General features: G+C 40.6%; 2 protein-coding genes across 4 annotated transcripts; one reads left to right on the top strand and one right to left on the bottom strand.

The window, feature by feature from the left end:
- Positions 1–200: 200 nt before the first annotated feature.
- On the bottom strand, positions 201–7,593 carry TIMM21 (translocase of inner mitochondrial membrane 21). Its single transcript, XM_081919367.1, has 6 exons — positions 7,012–7,593; positions 3,053–3,115; positions 2,849–2,946; positions 2,312–2,385; positions 770–875; positions 201–677 (listed from the first exon to the last, which is right to left on the bottom strand). Exons 1-6 carry the CDS (start codon positions 7,310–7,312, stop codon positions 585–587), a joined length of 735 nt encoding a protein of 244 aa, XP_081775493.1. The 5' UTR covers positions 7,313–7,593; the 3' UTR covers positions 201–584.
- Positions 7,594–8,556: 963 nt separating this feature from the next.
- Positions 8,557–21,493, top strand: FBXO15 (F-box protein 15). Of its 3 annotated transcripts, XM_081919331.1 has the most exons (11): positions 8,845–8,939; positions 9,821–9,941; positions 10,023–10,130; positions 11,287–11,391; positions 12,674–12,916; positions 13,705–13,914; positions 14,806–14,935; positions 15,911–15,990; positions 17,735–17,880; positions 20,264–20,388; positions 21,047–21,493. In XM_081919331.1, the coding sequence occupies exons 3-11, from the start codon at positions 10,027–10,029 to the stop codon at positions 21,314–21,316; spliced, it is 1,413 nt and encodes a 470-aa protein (XP_081775457.1). In that variant the 5' UTR covers positions 8,845–8,939; positions 9,821–9,941; positions 10,023–10,026; the 3' UTR covers positions 21,317–21,493. The 3 variants fall into 3 exon arrangements, with proteins under 3 accessions (XP_081775458.1, XP_081775456.1, XP_081775457.1); XM_081919332.1 differs by lacking the exon at positions 9,821–9,941 and having other exon boundaries at positions 8,557–8,852; XM_081919330.1 differs by lacking the exon at positions 9,821–9,941 and having other exon boundaries at positions 8,557–8,935.
- Positions 21,494–23,400: the final 1,907 nt, after the last annotated feature.

Raw genomic sequence — 23,400 nt, 5'->3', positions numbered from 1 at the left:
AAAAGGCAGCATTTTTCACAACAGAGGGGTATTCCTTTCAACCCCAAGATTCAAAGTAGAACATTCAGAGGAGCCCTAGATCCTACTAGGAAACAATTTATAATCTGTGACATTCTGCCTTACAGTCTGTAAACAATACAGAAACAGAAGCCACACACCTTTTTATGTACGTGAACTCTGTGCACGAAAGGACAAAGATATTCTGTATGTTTTGTATGTCTTCTTTATTGTAGCACTTGCATGAAATCCAAATCCAAAGAAAATTCATCCTGAGAAGACTGCGTGTATAAAACTGTGATTCACCACAAACAATCTTTGCTAAATCATATTTGCCGCTGCCACAGCTGGCTGCCAGTTTATATTAACTGCGTCAACCCAGTTTGCATTTTCTATTAACAACAATGATTACCTACTTCCAGTATTTACCCGGCAGAATTACATATAACCTCAGTGGCTCCTCTGCCTTCACACGGGTATGTTGTGAGGAAGCAAAATGACCTTTCAGCCAACTTTTTCTTCATTACTCCCATTTTTGTAAACTACAGTATCATGAACTGCAATGAAAGGTCACTTCAGTTGTTTCTCTATCTGTTATCTTCAACTATTATGGTTCTTCTAGGGTAGACCTCAATATCCACAAATATGTAACGATACTCGTATTTTCCACTTTCTGGATTCTGCAAAGAGAGGGGGTGGGAATTAATTTCCTTGCACACACTAACGTAAGCATTAAGATTATGGTTGATGTAGGTCACAGAGGCTGTCATACCTCTTTCACTTCCAGATGAACTGTTCCCTGCTTTCCTTTTTCTGAGCCCTCAATGTAAAACTTTAGGCGCATGTATTTCAGTCCATCTTTTACATACTCAATGTGGCTAAAAAAAAAAAAAATAGAGAGGAAAGGTTTTGCAAGGCCTGAATGTTAATGCCAGTTATACACTATATTTCTAAGAAACAAAAACTTTACATGGACAATCTTGTCTTAGTTCCAGAATTCAATTAAACTTGCCTGGTTACAGTTACACTTGGACCACCCTGTCTGAAAGCTTCCTAACCCACAAACAAGTGAATTGGGTCTAAAACTCAATTTACATCTGATCCTGAGCATGTTTGCTCAGAAGGAAGTCCAAGGATGCATGCACAGGATAGTGGCCATAAATACGTAACCAAACAACATCATGAGTCATTTCCATTAATTTCAATGGGTCTACTCTGAGTATGTCTAATGCTAGACACAACCCAATGAGATGAATCCTAGGCATGAAGCAACTTTGAGAACATACTATCAAGGGGCAGCCAACATGATACACTCCAGATGCCACTGGACTACAACTCCCATCATCCCTGACCAATGGCCATTCTAGTGGCTAGTAGTAGTTGGGAGTCCAGCAACATCTGGAGGGCACCATGTCAGCTATTCCTATGTTAAACCATGGTTTAGCATAATGTGCATGGATGATAATGAGCTGTAGTGACCTTAGGCTTGCATGCTACCCCCTATCCTCCCACACAGCCAAGAGGAGTAATTAGGAAGCACTTGATTTTGCTTTTGGTTAATCCTGGTTTGCTATGAAGGGGCAAATCCTGGCTAACACCAACTATGGTTAATTTTAAACAAGCTAACTTCAAACCATGTGTTATGAAGCTGGGTTGTTGAAGCTAGCCATCATTTCATAACTAACCATTACCTCCAATTCCAGATCCAGACATCGCAAGCAACTGTGGTTAACTGAAAACAGGAGCTAAAGTCCCTCTTTTCAGCCAGGCAAGAGGAGGAAAAGGAGAGGCATGAGCCTGAGGTTCATGCAGATCATGCGAAACCATGTGAATGAAGCCACTGTGTTGGATGAGCATAGTCTGCTCCCATGACCAGCTGGTACCTGAATGAAGTTCTTCTGCACTTGTGGAGGAATCATGTCCCACCTCAAGAGTAACCATCGCGGATATAGTGTTCTGAGTGTTGCTGTGGCACATTTGTGTCAAATTCATGTACAATAGGTACACAAAGCTCCACACGGGGGTAAGATGGACCAGTGTCCCTTCAGCATCCTTGTTATTCAGCATAAATGTATGCTGGCAATCGATGTGATTAAGAAGGTTTCTTGGCTATCAGGTGCATTTGCAAGGGTTATTGTAGGCCTCAAATTCAGGCTGCTAGCCTAGGCCCCAAGGTGTTTTCCTTTTTACCTTCTTGGCAAGACAAGTGAATATGACACGTGTCAAGTGAGATGAACAGAGTAAGTAACAAATCCACAGAGAATGTTAGCAGAAAGAGAGCCGGTGCTTCTGTAAGCAATGCATTCATAGGTACCTGACCAGTTGTCTTCTCCCGCGGCGAGTTGCTTCACCGTAACCTTTTATGGGTTCACCAAAAACACCTATTACCTAATCAGTAAGGACAGGATAGGGTGCTTAGTAGTTTGTCTTCTATCAAACACTAGGTACACAGTTCCCTCAGTTCAATCAGTAATACTATACAACCTTCTTCAACACATTACCTAGAGAGGTGGTGGTCTCTCTCTCTCTCTGGAAATCTTCAGGCAGAAGCTGCACAGCTGTCTGCTGGGAATGGTCTAGTGTCAGATTTCCTGGGAGTGGATGGCCTACAAGACCCCACCCAACTCTTATGATACACTGAAAGCTCACCCACTATCACTGATCTTTCCCTGAAGCACGCAGCAGCAGGAAATGTTAAAAATGTTCTAGGATGCATTTCCAGGGCAGCGGTGCATGGGCTAGTCAGTACCCAATGCAAAGTGAGTGACCGTCCCTCAAAAGATGCCTCAGAATACTCTGTAATGTGCTAGGGCTCTGTGGTAAGGAGAACATTCAAGACTTGAAAACAAACCTCAGGGTGAGCTCTGCATTTCTCCAGGGCATCTCCATAGATTTTACTGGGGCTGGAGGAAGAGAACAGCTCCTTAAAAATCACATAGAATAAACCACCTGAAATGGAAGAGGAAAAATAAAATGTAGGTGAACTAAGAACCTTTCTGCTGAAGTGGTCAACAATTAAAACAGTGAGGAATATGTTTTCCCCTGTCTCAATAACCTGTGACACTGATGCCGATCACCACCACTATTAAGTAGGTGAAATCTCGCCCAGCTTCTTTCACTGAAAGAGAAAACAAGACCAAAAGAATTAAAATTATTAAACGGTGGTTATACATTATCAGTCTCCTATAGCTCTGTTGGTTAGAGCAAGGTTTCTCGACCTTTTTCCGACCGTGGCCCCCTTCCAACCTTGTTTCCTTCCTGTGCCCCCCCCTCATGGTTGTAGCCAAGGGGGGGCAGCTGCCCCAAGTAAGTAAAAACCAATACAAATCAATATAAATCTGAGGTTCTGCCCCCTAACAAAAATCTTGGCTACGTCCATGCCCCCCCCCACTGGTAGAAAGATAGCTTTTTTTTTGTAAATATAAAATGTTTTATTTTATTTTTAAAATAATTTACACAAAATACAATGACATAAAATGATAGGAGCATAATGAAATATTGTTGAAGCAGAAAAACATAGAGCCATAGAGCTGGAAGGGACCCCAGGGGACTAGATATCCTCAGGGTGCCTTCCAACTCGACAATTCTATGACCTTAATCTACATTGTTGTCCTATGCACATATATCCAATAGCTCCTAAATGCTTCCTCTAAAATTGAGAAAGATAAAAGACTGAGTCAAAACAGCTGTTGCTTTCAGAATAATGGAACATTAAAAGGATTTTACATCTCTTCTAACCCCTAAAGTCCTCATTCCCGCTCTTTCCATGGGAAATTTAGTGATGGTTTTCTGTCAAGGAACACCCAGGGTGTTTAACCTGTGCCCCCCCAATACGTTGTTCGACTCCAACTCCCCTCAGCATCAGCCTGCATAGCCAATGGTAAGAGATGATGGGAACTGTAGCCCCACAACATCTTGGAGGGCCATAGGTTAGCTGAACAGGTTTTGCTTTCACAAGGTCTATTTAGGCTAGATTTTACAAGACTTTCAGTGGCTTTTTAGTATTGAGAGTTATTATTTATGCAACATGTATTTAATTTATTCTAATTATTATTTAAACAGCTTTTAACAATGGACAAGTGATATATACATATTTTAATAAAATAAGCAACAATTTCATTTCTCATTCTCAGGAAGTACTCTCACAGCTCAGCAGAGAGCCCCAGTGCAGAACTTGAGAATTACTAGTGTTTACGGCATTTGTTTTTGATCCAATTTGCGTTGCCTTCATGCTCAGGGGCATTGGGCCAACTTGTTCTCTCACCACCGATTCTCTGCTTGTTTCAAACACCAATGATCTATTCCTTTTTGTTATTAGTAACAAGCATGTTAATGACTGTTGTACTCATGCTGTAAAGTCATTAATCAATATTGGACCAAATCCTTTTGGACTAGTCAAGGGCCCAATTCTAGCCTGTCTCCAGCTTCAATGGTCTCCCACCACTCAACCTTTCACATGCTAAGCTAAAGTTGAATAAAGATTGTGGAGAAATCTTCCAAAACAGTTTTTTTTTAATGCTATAGCCAATTGCATATATAGCAGCCAATTTTATGCCTTCGTTCATTAAATCCAGCCAGGCTTTTAATTTTTATGAAATGCCTTACAAAATAGATTATTGTTCATACGGTTGAATGGGAAACCCATAAAAATGTAAAAATGATCAATGAAGTGCTTTATGCATAACATTAAAAACTCCAAACATATAAATAATGCAGTGAGCACAATGTATTTAAATCGTAGAACAAATACACTGATATTTACAGGAAGGTTCTGTGAAGAGTTAGGCATGGAGTCTTTTGAAATCAAGGGCTTTGCACAGGAAACTCTGCATAAGATTGCTGCCTGAGGAACTCATGAGGCCCAAGACATAGTCCTGTCACACATTCTAAGTAAAGGTAAAGGGACCCCTGACCATTAGGTCCAGTCGTGGCCAACTCTGGGGTTGCGGCACTCATCTCGCTTTATTGGTCAAGGAAGCCGGCGTACAGCTTCCAGGTCATGTGGCCAGCATGACTAAGCTGCTTCTGGCGAACCAGAGCAGCGCACGGAAATGCCATTTACCTTCCCGCAGGAGCGGTACCTATTTATCTACTTGCACTTTGATGTGCTTTCGAAATGCTAGGTTGGGAGGAGCTGGGACCGAGCAACGGGAGCTCACCCTGTCACGGGGATTCGAACCGCTGACCTTCTGATCGGCAAGTCGTAGGCTCTGTGGTTTAACCCACAGCGCCACCTGCGTCCCTGGGTCACACATTCTAATTAGGTGCTAACTGAACATCCAGCATACAAGAGTCTATTCGTAGGGATGAGTGTGCTAGCACTGCTGTCCCTATTGCCATTCCATTTGCTCACCAGGAGTGACACTATGAACTGGGGAACCTCCTGCAGTCATGGAGGCTCCCAGTGGCGGACCCTTGGGTCTCAAATTTCAGCTATTCCCTGTGCAATGCCAAAATTTGGGACCCTCTGCCTCTTGTGCTCTATTCTAAATCACAGTTGCAGCACCCCCGAGTCTCCGCGCCCACTGCAACCGAACCAGTTGCGCTCCCCTAAATCCGTCCCTCAGGCTCGCCACTCATTTTAGAACTCCCTTCCCATATTAACAAAAAATCAGAATGCCTGAAGAGCATTATCTGTGCACTAGTTCTGAACGCTGTTGGTGGCATTCAAAGCACAATGACTTGCAACTGCTTGAATGTCTAGGTGTTTTCACAGAATAACTTAATTTTTGAAAAGAGAAATAGCTGCAAAGACACTAAACCCAGCATGTAAATAAATAATCACTCCCTGGCTTGCCAGTGGCAAAAAATTATTGGCTATGGTGCAGCAGGTTGGGAAGCTTTGTATGCCCGAGAAGGACTGTTCATCCATATGGCACAAATAACTGACATAGGATCTTGTACATTAATGAGTTATAAGTTCTGATGAAGATTCCATAATTCTGGGGTTCTTGAAAAGAGTTGTGGACTAGGTGGGCCTTGCTATGATCCACGAAAGCACTTCTTATGTTAAGAAGCACAAACACATATTCAAGATCGCTTGATTTGTTGTGTGCTAATTGTCAAGTGATCTTGGGAACACCCTCTAGCTTTGTAAATGTAAAAAAACAACAACTTGTGGATCACAGGGATTCCAGAAAAAAACATGTGTAGACCACATAATACTGCAATCTGCCCACCATGGTCTTAGAGCATGCACAGACACTAGGAAGCAATCGCAGCCAGCTTGGTGAAAGGACTCCTGAAGCAGAAAATCTCACTTTCACACAAATCTGAGTGCTGGCCAACCTCTATTATAAATCAAACACAGCTAATGATATTGTACCACACTCAGGGTTGGCTCAAGACACTTTGCTCCCTGAGGCAGAACAGCAAATGGTCCCCCTGTCCCAAACCAAGGTGCATGGTATCCAAGGCTAACCAAGTTATTGGGTCATATGAGACAGAACGCTTACAAGCATCTTTCCTTAAATGTAAAAATACAATAATATGCCCTTCCATGATAGCCAAAATCAGTTGCCCAAGGCAGTCTCACTCTGCCTGTCCCATTCATCAACGGGCCTCCAGTCAAACAACTGTCGAACATTGTCTCAGAAACAAATCCCCCAATAATCTGAGATCCCAGTAGAACATGAGACTCTTGATCGCAGGGTTGTGGGTTCAAGCCCCACTTTGGGCAAAATATTCCTGCTTTGCAGGGAATTGTCTAAATGACCCTTGTGGTCCCCTCCAACTCTACAGTTCTATGAGCAGTACAATCCTGGCTACATCTACTCAGATGTAAGTCCTGCTGAATTCAATGGCGGCTGACTCCCAGGTAAGTAGGGTTAGGACAGCAGTGCAAGTTTTGTAGGATACTTCAGATTATGGACTGAAAAAACACCACTAGGCTCAACAGAAACACGTCTATATATATGCAGATATACCTAAAAAGTTGGAGAACTGCAGTAGTTTGGGAAACGAATTTTACTTGCCGAGTAATCTTGGCAGTTGCTGGAGCCTCCCGTTCCTTACCTTTCTGAGCAGCTGACAGCGATGCTTCTTCTTTCTGGCCTCTTTGCACAGACACTTGCCTGCCGCTGTTTTCAGTTCTCCCAGCTCTCCGGGCCCCTTCGGAAGTCCAGATGTGTCGCTTTGGGCTCGCAAATGCTGCATCAGGGCGCGGGGCGGGTCGCTCGGCTCTCGACCCTTGCCCGAGCCTGATGCACACGCAAGTCCTTAGAAGCGCCTTCCTATGCTGTGCAAGGAGCCCCCACTTCGCGCAGGACCCCAGGAGCTTGCCACTGCAGGGGATTCCTCGCATGAAAGAAAGCATAGCGAGGCGAAGCAGGGCTTCACTCTATAACCCCAAATACAAGGTCTATCATTCACTAAATATGCTCCCGTCATGTGCAAAGGATCGGATTCAACGTCCCGCAGTTTCCTCTCGATGCAAAATAGCCATACCATTAGAAAGATACATCTTACTCAAATCTTTCCGCCGGCCTTTTACCTGTTGATGCACTTTTAACAAGCCCAAGGGGGACACGACCCCTTTCACCCGCTGACGGCAGCTATTTGCCCTGCCATTACGTTTGCAAAGCCCTCTGGGAACTGTAGTTTGCAAGGTAGCAGAGCTGCCCGACTACTCCGGTAAAGTACTACAACTACCACAATGCAAAGCGCCTCGCGCCTAGCCTTGCTGCTCAAAACTACAGTGCCAGAAGCCTCCTCCTTCCCGAAAGCGTCTGTCTGTATATTGAGCGTACGTGCTCTGGGACAAGTCCACCCTTTATCTATCGTTTGCATAATAAATAAAAGGTTAGGTTCGTGCTGTATGCATTGCTCAGAAATAATTATTTGCCCTTTAAGCAGGGTCTGTAAAACTTAAAGAGGGCTATCTTAAAATAGGAACTGGCCCACCATCTAAGAAGGTCTGACTCGTGGTGTGCAAGCATTATGTGTGCAGACGTCTGCAAGAAAGACGCGTGCACTACCGTCAACTCAGAATGGCGCAGCTTTCGTGTGCAAGAAGCAAACCTGTATTTGGGCTGCGGATGCTCACTCACGTGGTAGAATGCCCCCCCCCCAAACTGTGCCCGGCATAAGGAAAGCTAGCAATCCTATACATTTATCTAATAAATCAGTTCTACTGAATCCAACGGGGTTTAACTCCCAGGCAACAGGAAATAATCTAGCTGGGTTTTAAGGGATTGCGCTGCAAGGATGCCATCCTTTGCACGTTTTAACAACGCGCAAGCAAAGCCCCATGAGGGCACAGTGTGGGGCTTGCTTCCGAGAAAACATGCATGGGATTTCCTAAAAATTGAGGTTACCAGTACATTTGGTTGTCTGTGCACGTTTACCTGGGAGTGAGGCCCATTAAACTTATGAGGAAACGTGTATTGGACTAGATCAGGATCAGCCCTATCGGCCAACTCTCCCCACCCCCAGGACAAAAGCAGCAAAGAACGAGTCTCCGGCCTTCTCCTTTATTTTGGCAACAGGCGACCCCGCCCTACGCGCGTCCGTCTCGCCACGACCCGCCCCTTAGATACTCATTGACCCAAATGCGGGAAGGAAGCGGATTGTGGGGAATAAATTCAGGAGCGCCGGCGGAAGAATTCTGCCCGGGGCTACTTTTTGTTGGGCTTCGTCGCGTTCTTTGCAGACGCGCTCGCGGCCTTGACTGGGCGGTAGCGAAGCACCACCCCACCCCCCGCCCCGTTTCGACCACCGTTGTCATGGCGACAGGACGCGGTTGGATTCTGAGGCAGCACAGCTTAGGGGTTTCGCACTCGTCCGCCGCGATCCCTTCTCCCGGCGTCGACTCGCGGTCGCCATTCTTAGTCGCTCCTTCAGGCGCTACTGCTGGGGTGGGTGGGGGATCACGGGGCGTCTTGTTTGAACGCCCTAAACCCAGATCCCCCGGTGCCTTTCTCGAGTCTCACAGTTTTAGGCAGGTTTACTCGCTTTCTCTCACAGAATATACAGCCTAAGTCTTCATGTCAATGGAAAAGTGTGTGTGGGTTTTGTTGTTGTTTTTTTTTTGAGGGGGCGCTTACCTATTTTTCTGCCTGTTATGTGCCCATTATGTGGCCCTTTTAAGCTGATTGGTAGTGTTGCTGTTTCATTCTTGAATTGGGCTCGTTTTTTAGGAGGAATTGTAGTACAGTGGTACCTTGGTTTGCATATGTCTTGGTTTGCATATGTTTTGGATTACAAACACGTCAAACCTGGAAGTGCGTGTCCTGGTTTGCAACCTTTTTTTGGATTACAACCCATTTTTTTGGAGGCCTCATTGGCGAAAGCGCACCTTGGGGTACAACCTGTTTTGGTTTACAAACAGACCTCTGAAACGGATTATGGTTGTAAACCAAGGTACCACTGTAATATGATGTAGCGACTCATCCATAAATACTCCCTGGTTGGTTTTCAGACGAAAACAACAACACCAGCACGACAACATAATTACAATAAAAAAGAAAGATGGTAGAGAAAACGTTGAACAGCCGATGCTTAACACTTTTTCAAGTGTTGCAAACCTTGGGCCATAATCCTGTACTCACTTGGGAGGAAGACTCATTTAACTTGGTGGGATTTATAAGAGTTTATAAGACGGCAAGAACATGAAAAATCCAACGAACAACAGCGAACAAATAATTTTGCAAGCTTATTGGGCTGTATTCCCCTTACTGGCAATCTTCTGGGGACCCAGTGGTGGGAGTGGTCAGAGGTAAAAGTGAGTGGAGCAACAGGTGATTTTTACTGTTGGATAGTATGCGACTTTCTACCCAAAAGTTAGATTTCTATATACACCCATCAAATCTTTCCATCCAGGCAGGCAAGAGGTATCATCACAGTACAGTTCAAGGATGCATCCCAGCCTGGCCAAAATCACTCATGGAGGGCATGAAATAGGGTTGGTGAGAACTGTGGCCTGGGACTAAAAACCTGAGAGAGAGGTTTGGAGGATCACATTTGACCTTGGGCCTAAGATTCCCACCCCTGATGATGATGAAGATAATATATGTTGTTTTTTATAGTGCTATGTCGGAATACCCAGCAGCCATGCAACTCAAAAAGACACACACTCGCAGGATGTGTACGAGATCTACTAGTATCAAGTCAAATTCTGCAATTGATTTTGACAGGTAACATACTTTTGATACTTTACAGATGCATGCTTACCTTGTATGTAAATCTCACTGAATTCAGTTGTACTTATTATCTAGCAAGCATGCTTAGGATTGTAGACAAGTATTTATCTTTTAAATACTTAGCTGGACATTTATGATTTCAAGAACTGGTTTAATTGTAAACATGTCTTGGTGTCTAACCACAGATTCTTTCACATGACCCTGAAGGTAAACTGAATTCTTTTGGTGATTGTACATTGAAAATGCTAAATTAATTTTGTGTATCTGAACAGCTCATGGCAGTGTCATCCCTAATAACGAATTGTATATTTTCATAATAACAATGAGGCTTGTACCACTTCATAAATGAGGGTAGAAATGTGGAAGCTGCTGAAAAACCTATAAGTGTGGTTGAGGCTCAGTGTAGTAGTCATAATGTATGAAATGAAATTGGTCATCCTATGTACAGCGTGGATCGGTGCTACATGATGCAGACAGCCGAGACCTAGTCAAGTGTTTTTAGTTTATAACATGATGAGAGACAGTGGGGATGAGCATCCCTATCACCCTACATGAATTGGAGGGATAACTTCTGGGGTGAGGAGCCTTTTCTACTCAAGTAGGTCCCCTATGTAATTTATAACCCTGAGTTCATGTGAGGAAGCCTATATTAATAGAACAGACTCTGTGTTTGCCTCCAACTTGGGGAAGTTGACAGGGATAGACACCATAGAGTTAGAGCTAGTGTGCTTGTCATATTTCCCCTCACACAATAGGGACCTTTTCTGCACTGATATAGACACCTTCCATGGAACAGTGCTGATCCATGTCGTGAATTGTTGGTATATATTTCCACTTGCTAAAACTCTTCTGGACTTCTGTGTGCAAGCAGGAGTGACACTGATTCTATCACTAGAATGAAAAGTTTTTCCACTTAAGTTCCTTTAAATGAGTGAGAGATGCCCATTGTGCCCTAAATTACATTTACCTTCTTCATATTATGTTTGTGTGTAATGATGGAATTCCACAGGTTATTTCTGCTTTTGTTTTCACGTAGACAGATTTTTGTGTTCCAGATTTATGAAGCAGGGATAGATTTCATTCTGATATATGCTGCTGCATGTTTCTTCCACTCAAATAACTGCATCACTTTTTCATCTTCATCCTCCAGAATGCCATCAGAGATACTACTGAAGATATTATCCTACCTGAATGCAGAGTCACTGCTGTGTACTGGCTGTGTGAATAAAAGTTTTTATCATCTGTCCAATGACAAGTAAGGGACAGTAAAATATAGCCAGAGGTTTTTAACATGACAGCAGTCATTATAATCTAATTTATATTATCCCTTTATGTTTGATCATTGGGAGAAAGCAAGCAAGTTCAACTTACTGTACTAATTTTTTCTCATCGTTACAGCAATTTACATGAAATAACTTATATAGTGTTATTAAGCTATGCGGCAGTTTGAATCAGTCTGAATGTGATTTGCCCCAGTTTGGGGAATAAAGCAAGTGCTGCCTTGCATCAGAAACACCTCTGCTTCATCTACTGTTTTGAGAACTGTTATGGTAGAAATATGGTATATAAATATTGTAAATAAATACTACACATTTACATGCTTATAATATTTTGTATATATTTTCTGTATACTGTAGTACTCCCCCTTCCCATCATTGGCCTTGAGGATGTGGTTTGAAAAAGGATTAAGGATAATAAGTGAATAAAAGTATAATAGTAAACAAGGACGCATGTGTATGCCAGTAAACTTTTGTTAGGTCTATAAATATCAGATGTTTAACTGCTTTTTAGGCACTTATTTCCCCTCCGTGCATCAGAAAAAATTGCCTTAGTAATTCTTGGCCACTGGGTGTGCAGGGAGGTTATACTTAACAGTGATTATGTATGTGCCATTTGGATCTTAGTGGCTCCCAAGTTGTTCTGGGTACAATTCAAATTACAAACCTCCTTAGGCACTTGGGCCTTTTTACAAGTGCTGCTATGAAAGTAGTGTTGTTTGATGTTGGATTGGCTGGCAGAAGACATGGGAGATTCCCTTTGATATAATTTGTTAAGAAACTGTTGGGGTTTTTAATTTAGTTTCTTAGGTGGTCACCTAATATCTTATTCTAAGGAATCCAGAACAATCATAAATAATTTGTAGTCATTTATGCTCTTTTAATATTGATTATATTGATTGTGTTTGTTAACTTTTTAGTTGTTGATGACTATCCTGAGACTTATTTTGAAGGATGGTGGGATAAAAATTGAATCTATGAATAAATAATGTTGTGCGCTTATCATCCAATAGTCAATTTTAGTGTTTATTTTAGTCTAACATTAATAGAGAATGACATAAAGCTGGATCATGAGTGCTAATTAACAAAATTTGTAGCAGTTCAGCTACATTAAGATCATTCAAAGTGTTGGCATTTTTTTGGTAGAAGATAGAATCTGCCTCCTGATACTTAATGATGGCTTAAACATTATCTCAGAGCAGCATGCTCTTTAAATATTTCAGTGATTCTTATGTTATTTTATGTTGTATTTTTCTCCAGTACAATCTGGTTCAAAATATATTCTAAGTCTTTTCTGCCTAAAAGAAAAAAATGGAGGACTGAATCTGCCCAGGAATCAGCCGTCTCTCTGAATCTTCCAGAGTTGCAAGATAGAGAGTCAGGATATTGGAAGAAAGAGTACATCATGAAAAAAAAAGCTGCTGGCAAAGCTGATCTGATTCAGCTTCTGAAGCCAATAAATGCCTGTACTGGCCTTCCACTGAAAACCAAAGAAGCTATCAAGTGAGCAGTTTTATATAATGTGTAATACATGGACATTTTTAATATTTTAATGACTATCTATTTTCTTTGTGAGTAAAGGAAGAAAAAAATGGATCATTTGATAAATATATGTAAAATTGATACTATGATTAATATTTAGTTACCAGGTAGGAAGTTAATAAAATTGAAAGAATATAGATAATTTTGTTAGCTTTGGATTTTGTTTGTAGAGCATGTTTTGGAGAAAACAAATAGGTTCTGTTTTAGAAACAAAGGGGGAAATGTGGCTCTCTTCTATGAAATTCCAAGCATTTTGATTATAATTAATTTTAATGTTCTTTATCTGTATGTAGAAGTGACACTCTAAGGGAGCAATCCTACAGCAAGGTCAGCTGCGATGAGCAGATCCAGAAGCTCTCTGGATGAGTCGGGAGGTTCCCAGTACAGCCAGGCTACACTGACTTAACTCCATCATCCTCGGCGCAGCCAGAGATATACTGACATATCCCTCCCATCCTGGCTTAGCTAGGACCCTCCAGCTGAGACATGCCTGGTGGACTAAACAGAGAGGATTTAGGCTCGATCCTAAGCTCACCCACCTTGGTCATGTGACCTGACAGCCCAGTGTAAATTAAACCAGCTAACAGGGTAGTGTAACTCAAACAGTATTTTATAGATTGGCTCAGCCAACAGTAGCCTTGCTGTGGAGTTTGGATCTGTTGTACTTTACACCAGTTTAACTGATGCCGGGCTTGCTTAGGGTTGTTACCTTAAACTTTGCACTCTGCCTTTTGCTTTCCCAATAACAGGATTTCTGGTTTAAAATGGATGGTCATACTCAAGGACAGAAATGGAAAGCAACATGTGCTGGAACAGACAGACATCTCTTATAATGAGACATCTGTTACTGTGTATTGGAATTATTTAAAGTGGCCTTGTTTAGACACTTTGTCAGGTTTGCAGATATTTGGAGTGACACCTATACTTCTGAGTGACAGCGAAGTTCATCCTAAGAATAGGTAAGTTAATTCTTTAATTGTGCAATCCTCACCACATCTACTCAGAAGTAAGTCCTGTTGAATTCAGTGGATCTTACTTCTGGATAATGGGGGCTAGGATTGCCACCCAACTTGTGTTCTTAGCATATTGAGCAGTGGTTGCTTGCTGAAGCTTCATGATGAATAATTTGTTTTCAATTTTCTTAGAATTCTTATTTTCCACTGCTTGTAGTAGAAGGACATTTACAACAGCACTGTACTTTGCAAATCAGTTACCAACCAGTGACAGTCAATTGTGATGTAGTAGCAGACAGTAATATAGTCCAGGGTCATGTTAAGTTCCATATGCAGTGTGTTCTGGACTAACATACCTAACACAAAAGGCAAAGAGATGTATGCATACAGCTATTTATCATAGCAGTACGGTGATTGCTTATTATTGCTTGCTTAGGAGATTTCTGGATCCATGGATTTGGCATCAGACGGTGATTGATTCCAGTGTTCCTCATGTCCTCCATGTACATATTGCTTGTGCAATAAGAAAACAAGCACAGAAAATGGCTAACCTGTCGCCCTTCGGATGTTGTTGGATTATATCTCCCTTGATTTTCAGCAATGCTGCCTGTGGCTGAGGAAAGATGTAGTCCAGCAACATTGGGAGGCCATAGGTTGGACAACCCTGCCTTAGACTTTGAAGCTGGAGGGGACAGGAGTTGACACCCAACAAAGGGGAAGTTGGAAACCCCTTCAGTAATAGTTGCAGTATTGTTCTTATAATTTGTTCCAAAAACAAGTTATGTGCAATAGCTTTTTAGTTGATTATGTCAGCGTTTTGGAAAAGACAAAAACTAATCAAACTTCCATATTAACAATACCTGTTCTTTTCTTAACTAACTCGATGTCTCTTGAAAGGCCTTTGCAACGTTCTTTAATTTCTGAATATGATCTGGCTAACCTGACAGAAAATGCAAAGATGATTGGCTGTGATGCCCTTGTTGAACTTTACTGTTTTGATCAAGGACTCTTGGTGGGAGTTTGGAAGGTAAGATTACTCCCCCAATAAGATGCTTTCTGCAGTGGCTCTTGTTTTGTTTTCTTATATGTAAACTTACATATCCCCCTTTACAAGATGAAAACAATACTGCAGGTCATAAAACCTAAACTAGTTTCAAGTTTCTTATTCCATATGCTAATTAGCTGTTAAGGCTTTGTTTTAAGATTATTCATTTCTTTATTTTCTGCCTTCTTTATCTGTTATTTGGTTAATAGTATGGCTACTCCAAAATGTACTGATAAATTATACAATGTGGCTGCTGCTGAAAGGTGTATGAAGATTGTGTTATGGTAGATGGAATTACTTCTAGAAGTACAAGGAATTCAGGGACAACATGTTTCCTTATACTGGGGTTGAACAAAGCTGCTTGCCCTTCTAGTTTTACTTTGCCATTGTAGAATAATTCTGGAAAGGTATATTTTTAATTTTCTTAATCAGGATTTCATAGAGTTCCATTTATTAAGGCAGTAGATTTTGGATCAGATTTCCAGTTTATTAACACAAAGAACTCTAGTATTTTCCTATTTTTAATTCTAATTTTCTTTTTGAGTACCAAAAAAAGGACTATCACCAGAGGGGAGAATGCTGTTGCACTCGATTTCTATTTGTGGGCTTCCCCACAAATCTGCTGGACCACTGTGAGAACAGGATGCTGGACCAGGTGGGCCTTTGGCCTAATCCAGCCAGGTTATTATGTTATTATGACACTTTGCATCCTTCAAAGGCTCCTTCAAAGGGCGTTTAAATAATAGATGGGAACTGTGTACAGCAATTGACATGAATTGTAGTCTGTTGCTTTTAAGTTATAAAAATAGTATATTAAAATGCCAGTGATACATGGTTACAATCTGGAGTAGGACAAGTCTTTCTATGAGCTTAAATGGATTTTACTCTTCAAAAGTCCTTTTGGAAAATTAAATACTTCATGCTGAAAATATATGTTCTCTATAATTAACTTTTTAGAAAAGTGAAATTGCTTTTGTTATGGCATGTCTTCATTATCATCAGCTCATTGAAAGAAGCACCCTTGGCTCTGCCACAGTGTAAGTACCGATTTTAGTTGTCTTATGGATGCTGAGTGTAGCTCTACGACTTAAGTTCTCTTGAAACATAACTTTCCTTAAATATGATTCCTTTTCAACAAGAATGTGAATTATGTTGGGCAGTGCCCAATAATTGAATTACAAAGCACAACAATCTGTGGCTTTAATGGTGCATATAAAATGTTTAATTAAATTACTTAAATTATTGAGGTTCCATTAAACATTTGCCTGATACCTTTAACTATGAATGATTATAGAGTTGAGTTTTATATACTCAGTTCTTCCATTTTCTAGAAGTGTTTTCCCTTTTATTTTGGCAGAGGATTTGAAGAAATCGCCTTTTAGAATGTGTTTGTTTAATATATAATGTATTATTTGGGGCTATGTGAAAGGTTAAGTTTGAAATAATGATTGTCTGTTGGTGGTTGGCAGTTAATTGCGTAAGACTGGTCTGAGAAAAGCTGGGTTCTTTTTATACTGAGAGGATTGTAAAATTTCACTTCTGGTTGGCTTACCGGGTAGAAATTCTAGGTCACTCATTGGACCTGAAAAGTGGTTTGAAGACACAGAATTCTATGTCACTCCAATCTGATTGATTGACAAGTAGGCTGGCTGCAACATACAAAGGCCAGTCCTATCACTGTTCAGAAATAGTGAAACTGACTGAGACTGTGAACCAGAAGAAGCGGCTGGGAGAGAAATCTGAAGTCTAGAGCTGAGACAAGTGGAAGATGGGCTATTGAGGCTAAAGAAAGCCTGGAAGTATAGCCTCCCTCAATAGAGCTGAATCAATGGCTTAAGCTGAAGATTTGCAGAGAGGCTTGGTTGTTAACAGAGAGAGAGAATTCAGTAAGTTGCTTCTGGAGCTGACCAGAGAGAGAACTGCCTGCATGCCCGGCTCATAGCAAACCAGCATAAGTTCTCTGTACCTGGCAGTGGAGAGAACTGAGTGAACTAAGGGTATTAAGTTTGATAGGGATGGGACCTATGCTTTCCAAGTCAGTCTTATGTAAGTGTATGTATTTGCAAGCAAGTGTCATTTATAAAACCTTATTTTCCCTTTATAGTTTATACATAAAGAACATCTTGGTTTTTATTTACTTAAAAGCATACCTGGCTGGTTTTGTACAATGTATAAAGCATAACGACTACCGGGTTATAGTTTAAGTATAGCTATATGGTGGCAGCTATTAGAAGGTTTTGTGTTGGGAGTGGGAGTAAAACAGGAACCCTTCCACATATAAATCAGCAGGGGTAAATAGAAGCTGTTCTCCATATATAAGGACAAGTGACCCTCCACAGAGAATATGTTGTCTTCTCTTCCTGCTGCTTTACAGTTTAGTGTGTACTAGAGTTGAATACAAGAACGACCAAACTACTGTAACAGACATTCAAGCAAAACCAAGATGGCAGTACATGGGATAACACCATATGCATTTTGAAGCTGATTTCACAAGGAAAAGTATTTTAGAAATTAATCTGTGTTACTGGGATCTTGTTATCCAGTTCAAATATGATTGAAAACTGCCAGAGAAATTCACTTACAAATATGTTTAAATCAAGGCTGTTTAAATGTACTAATTTCTAAAGGCTGCTCAGATGACAACACAGCCTGAGTAGGAATATTTGAAGCTGAAAGTAGCTATGAAAAATGGGAAGAAATTCACAACAAGCATTTTGTTTTATGTTTTCTTAGCATATTTTTATACACTATGCCTTATTTCTTTCCTATTCTTTGTTTCAGGAGATATGCTGCAGCCCCAGATAAGGCTATCTTGGATGATATTGACCCAGAATATGGCATGCATGGCTATCAGCTGCACATTGACTTACACAGCAGAGGAAATACTTACATGTGTGGCACATTTCGTAGTTTGTTTTGTAAAAAAGGTACTTTGAAGGCATCCTTAAGATGGTTTCTGTTGATCTAATTTTAGTATGTGTTCCTAACCACAAGAATGATCCTTCTCTGTAATTATCCCCCCCCCCAACCTGGACACATTGTCTCTTCTTGGTCTGAGTGGAGCAAGATTGCAGCTGCCTGGGGAAGCCAAGGGAATCCCTGCCCAAGGCAGGAGTTGTAGATTTCTCTGGCTGTTCCCTGGGGGCGAACAGGAAGGGACATGAATAGGAAGGGACATGGTTATGATAGATGTGACTTTGGCCAGGTACTGCTCATTTGATAGTAGCAGTTAACTATTTTTGTTTTACACAATGGCTTCTTAGCTGACCTCTACCCCTTGATTGATTTTATTGGAACTTTTGATTGGCCTTGCAGGAAACCACCTTGACCATTGCACATTAACAATTTAAAATTCCTTAATTGTTTGCTGCATGTATCTAATAAGTTGGAAGGATAGGCCAAGTGTTCGTCAAATAATTTATTTTCTAGAACTACTGACTGTGCCTTTCTCAGTAGAGAGAAGCTGAGTGGAGATCTCAGTGTCTGATACCACACCATTATTTTAGATAAGGCTTCCTCAACTTTGGCCCTCCAGATGTTTTTGAGACTACAATTCCCATCATCCCTGACCACTGGTCCTGTTAGCTAGGGATAATGGGAGTTGTAGGCCAAAAACATCTGGAGGGCCGAGGTTGAGGAAGCCTGTTTTAGATATTGTTTCCTTTCTTCTCATGATCCCTCATCAAGCAGAATATTGTTCTGTTCCAATTGCTCAGGTATCAGAAAATGGTGACCAGTGCATTGGGGCTAGACTGAAGGAAATATAATAGGCAGGAGACACAGTTAACTCTATATTTTGACATTTTATATTCTCATATCTACTTACGGCAAATTCAGTTTTGTGATAATGAATCTTTTATGTAGCCAAAATGGCATCATACATGCACAAGATGGAAGCATCAGTAGGCTTGCAGAAACCTTCAGGTTTTCAGAGATACAAAATAGTGCTGGAGGCGGCAACCTAGGGTTGGAAATAACTCCCAAAGCAGCCCAGTGAAAATTGAACTTTCTTTGCGGCTATCTGACTGGTGGTGGAGTAAATAATAGAGCCTGAGGAGGAGAGGACATAAAAGAACGGAAAACAGAACAGGAATGTTTCATACCGCACAGTTTCATTGTGGTTCCATGTAATTCTGAGGTTGGCAATAACCTAAAAGATAAGGTTACATCTTAGAATATAACATGTCAGCCAAATATGCAGATGAACCTGAAACACTGTGGAAGTATCAATACTGATATTTATAATAAGAAATATTTTGGGTAAGGATGAATCAGCTGATTATCATGCAGATTAACTTCTGAAAACTTTTGACATATACCCTCATCAAAGGTTATTAACAATTTTAATAGCTATAGCACAAAAATCATCTTCTTGGAAAATCAGTACTGTAGATGAATTGATAAAGAAACTGAAGTGGACATAAATGGTCAGTTTTCATAGTGAAGAGGGGTGATTAGTGGAATTTCTTGTTCAACTTCTATCTAAGAGCATTTAATATGATGTCTGGAGGCCATTAAAAGATGAGCAGTGTAAAGATTATTAGCAAAGGGGTAGAAAATAAATGTAGAAGATTGCATAATACAGTTTGATCAGTTTAGCAGCCATAGTGCCCTAGGAATCTTTCAGGCTTCAGGACATCATCTTGAGCATCCCTGACCTTTACAGTGTTAACAGTTGGAGTAATAATAGCAACACGTTGTTGTTGTTGTTGTTAACAGTAATTTGAATGTGTTAGACGCTTTATCTTGCCCTAGGCAACCCAAAGCAATGGACAACCAACCAAACAGGCAGACAAAAAACCCAAACATAGATACATTAAAACTAAGAGGAAAAAAGAAATACGTTAAAAGCATCTCGCCCACTTCTAAAAGGCTACAGATACTAAAGGCCAGAAGCCTGGTTATAGAGGAAATATTTAATGATGGTGCCAGGAGAGCCTCCCTGAGAAGAGCATTCCAAAAATGGGGGGGGGGCAGAAAAGGCCTGTTCTCATGTTGCCACCCTCCGGGCTTCTTGTGGAGGTGTACACAAAGAAGGGCCTCAGATGATGATCAGAGGGTCTTGGTAGGTTTATTTTGGGAAAGGTGGTTCTTGAGGTATTGTGATGCTGTCAGTGTTGTCTTAAGTTATACACTTTTAACCTCTATGTCCATGTCACAATCAGAAAGCTGTCTGGTGGACTGGCTGTGACTCATTTTGGATCTTGTATTCATAGATAACATAAATCTTATTTAGAGGAGAGTGAAGAATGTTCCACTTACTGTTAATCTGATATGAGGTATCTTTTTATGGCTTGCTGATTGTTACAGATTACATTAGAAATGGATACCTGAGGTTTACTGTGATAAGTTACAAAAAAACGGCCCAACATCTACCTCTTGTTGGAAACATTGGCTTATCTTGGATGACAGGTGTTTTTGAAGGCAATATTCAGGTAAAATGCGGGGGAGGGGGGTGGAAAGAGAGAGAGAAGGGAAAGCTGGTAAAGGAATTTAGGGATCCGTAATGTGGTAGATTGGGGTTGAGGGATATTTTTAGAAGTTAATCATTGCTCTAGCAAATACTGCTAGTTTTGTTTTTGGTGACACCTTTGTGTAGCCTCTGCACATCTGCTTAATGGGAAATTAGGCCTTATTGAGTTCACTGTTGCTGATTTATGATGTGATTCAGAAGGAAGATGTAAATATCTTCTGTGCTATTTTGCTGATAACTATAAACCAAAACAATAGGACAATAACATGATTGCCACAGCCACACCTTAAAAATATTGCTGTTTTAAAAATACAAGTCTTTGATCTTGGCTGTTATACAATCAAAGGAGATAAAGATGACCTACCTTAATTTTGTCACACTTAATTAATTGAAGTGTATCTGGGTTATTAGGATTTTGTGTTAGAAGGACTATTTTACAGCTAATCCTGTCTGCTATATTCTGTGTAGCAACAAAAGCCAGCTATAGCTCCGTGGGAATAAGGATTTTGTAGATGCACCTTTGAATGAATAATAATTGTGTTATTGGTATCATGTGCAGAGTATGGAGACTGATTTTCTTTCTACTTTTTTCCCTTCTCGTTGTCTGTTGCATGCTTTAGAATTGTTTCATTATGGATGTGACCCTTCTGGACGATTCACAAAAACCATATTGGTGTTTTAGTGCTCCAGTCAATATGGTGCTGTCTCCCAAGCCATCCGGTCTCTATCAATATTTGGGACCCAGTTATTATTTGAATTACGTGGATTTGACTGGAAGAGTACATATGGAGCTGGTGTGGATGGAAGAAACAAATGAATACTGTATAATCAATCTGGTCCTTTATTTGAGCACCGAGAAAGTTAATAGCTGGTTTGGTACAAATTACTGAATTTAGTTTTTTAAACAGAGTTGCTTTACATGAAGATGATTATTTTGAATTTTACCTGTCTTTAAAAATATGTACCATAATTTACATGTAACAGAAACTCTTATGTTAGCTGTCTGTGAATTAACAAGAATAGTTTATTTTCTGTAAACATGTAAAATAAATTACTTTGTCTTTGAATAGACTATGTGTGTTCCTGCAGAAATTAAGCATTCTTGTTAGATAAGGGAACGTATCCTGATAACAGGAGTGGCTAACCTGAAGCCCTCCTGCTGCTGTTCAACCCAAACTCCCAGCAGGCCCAGACAGCATGGCTAATGGAAGTTGTAGTCTAAAAACTTATGGAGAGCAACAAATAAACATGAAACAGTATCTCATAATGTAAGAATATATTGTTTAACAGAGATATCAGTGGAAGATGTTACAAAGATTCTTGTGGGGCCTTGATTACTTTGGTAAAACAGGATGACTTCTGATGTACTGTTTACAGACTGTTATCTTTGTTGGAATACAAATCTAGGTATGTTTTGAAGCATTGAATCATTGTAAATCCAAAATGATTCCACCTAGTCCAACATTGTGGGATGTATTCAGCTAAGTCCTCCTTGGAGTAAACCTATTGAAATTAATGAGTCTAAGTTAATTAACTCCAGGGGGCCTCCTCCGAATATGACTTGCATTGAATACCATCCTGTGTTTTCAACAATGACCATTATATGCTGCCAGTAGACCACCAGCAGGACTCGAAGGCCACTCAGCAACTGGTATTCAGTGGATTTTTGCCTCTGCACATGAAGGTTTACATTTAATCAACATGACTAATAGCCATAGGTCAATAATTTCATAGAATCTATATCTTAACCTCCACTTGGAGTCATATAAACCAAATATGCGGTAGTTCTCATGCATGTACATTCTGTCATTGAACTTAAATTTAAGGACTAGTGAGATTTCCCCCCAATTCAATGGAAAGATGTGTAAGCCACTCAGAAGCCATTTTGGAATGTAAAAGTATATAAATTAAGAAATATGAGAAAAGTGGAGTGGTGGAGATGAATGAAAACAATTTCAGATATATTCTGAGACAAAAATTCATACGGGAAAATATTCATGTATTTTCCTTTATATTTAGTATCTGAAATTGTGTTTCGATGCTTTTGTCATAGCCTTTGGCTAGCACAATAAACTTACTGACGATGGCATTGATTACTATCCTGAGGATTAGTTTCAGTAGTGGGTGAGTGTATTTGAATTCAAAAAGGCAATGAGATTTCAGCTGGTTTTTCATCTGCAGAACACTTAACAAAAAGACCAGAATCTTTGCCTCTGTCTTGGTGCATTTTTCTCTGTCATTTTCTCAGCGGGAGGGAAATAGGCAGACCCTACAGAATGCTTCAGATCCTATTTGATCTCATTCTTGAGTCTGGAACTGAATATTTCATAAGATGGCAAAGAATTCAAAACAATAGTGGACAGAGTGTTTGCAAGTTAGCCTAGTACTAGAGGTGGAAATGCTCCAGCTACAGTTCTGCAGAACTGCAAAGCAGGTATAGCTTAACTTAAGCTTGATTAATCCTAGAACTTGTTTGTGTTGCTTAAACACATCTCTTAAGGTTTTGAAGTAATAATAAAGGAGAATGCTTTGTACATGTTAGAAAACCCTTTCCTTACTTCTGAGCTGCTACAGCTAGCCTCCTCCAACCCTTTTTCCACAGAAGTTGCTATTGGGAAAGGAGAGGGCACCTTCTGTCTGTTTTGCCAAGAAACACAGCAATGGGCCATGGAAAACTGACATGAGGTATATCTCTTGAATCTGAAAGCTCATACCAATAGTGTCAGGAAGGGCTTTTTTTCAGCTGGAACTTGCCGGAATTCAGTTACAGCACCTCTAAGCTGGGCTCTATTGCCATTATAAGAGAACAAGGGAAGCATTCCTAGTGAGTTCCAGCACCTCTTTTTCTAGAAAAATAGCACTGGTGTCAGGTGTGAAAAACAGCTAGAAACTCCTACACTACTTGCTGCATAAATGGATTTTGTACTCTGTTCAGCCTCCACAAGAGTAGCTGAATGACAAATTATTACTAAAG

This window comes from Podarcis melisellensis (genome assembly GCF_964234715.1).
Source record: "Podarcis melisellensis genome assembly, chromosome: 7".
NCBI lineage: Eukaryota > Metazoa > Chordata > Lepidosauria > Squamata > Lacertidae > Podarcis > Podarcis melisellensis.
The sequence above is the reverse complement of the archived record's forward strand: the minus strand, read 5'-3'. Positions and strand labels throughout refer to the sequence as shown.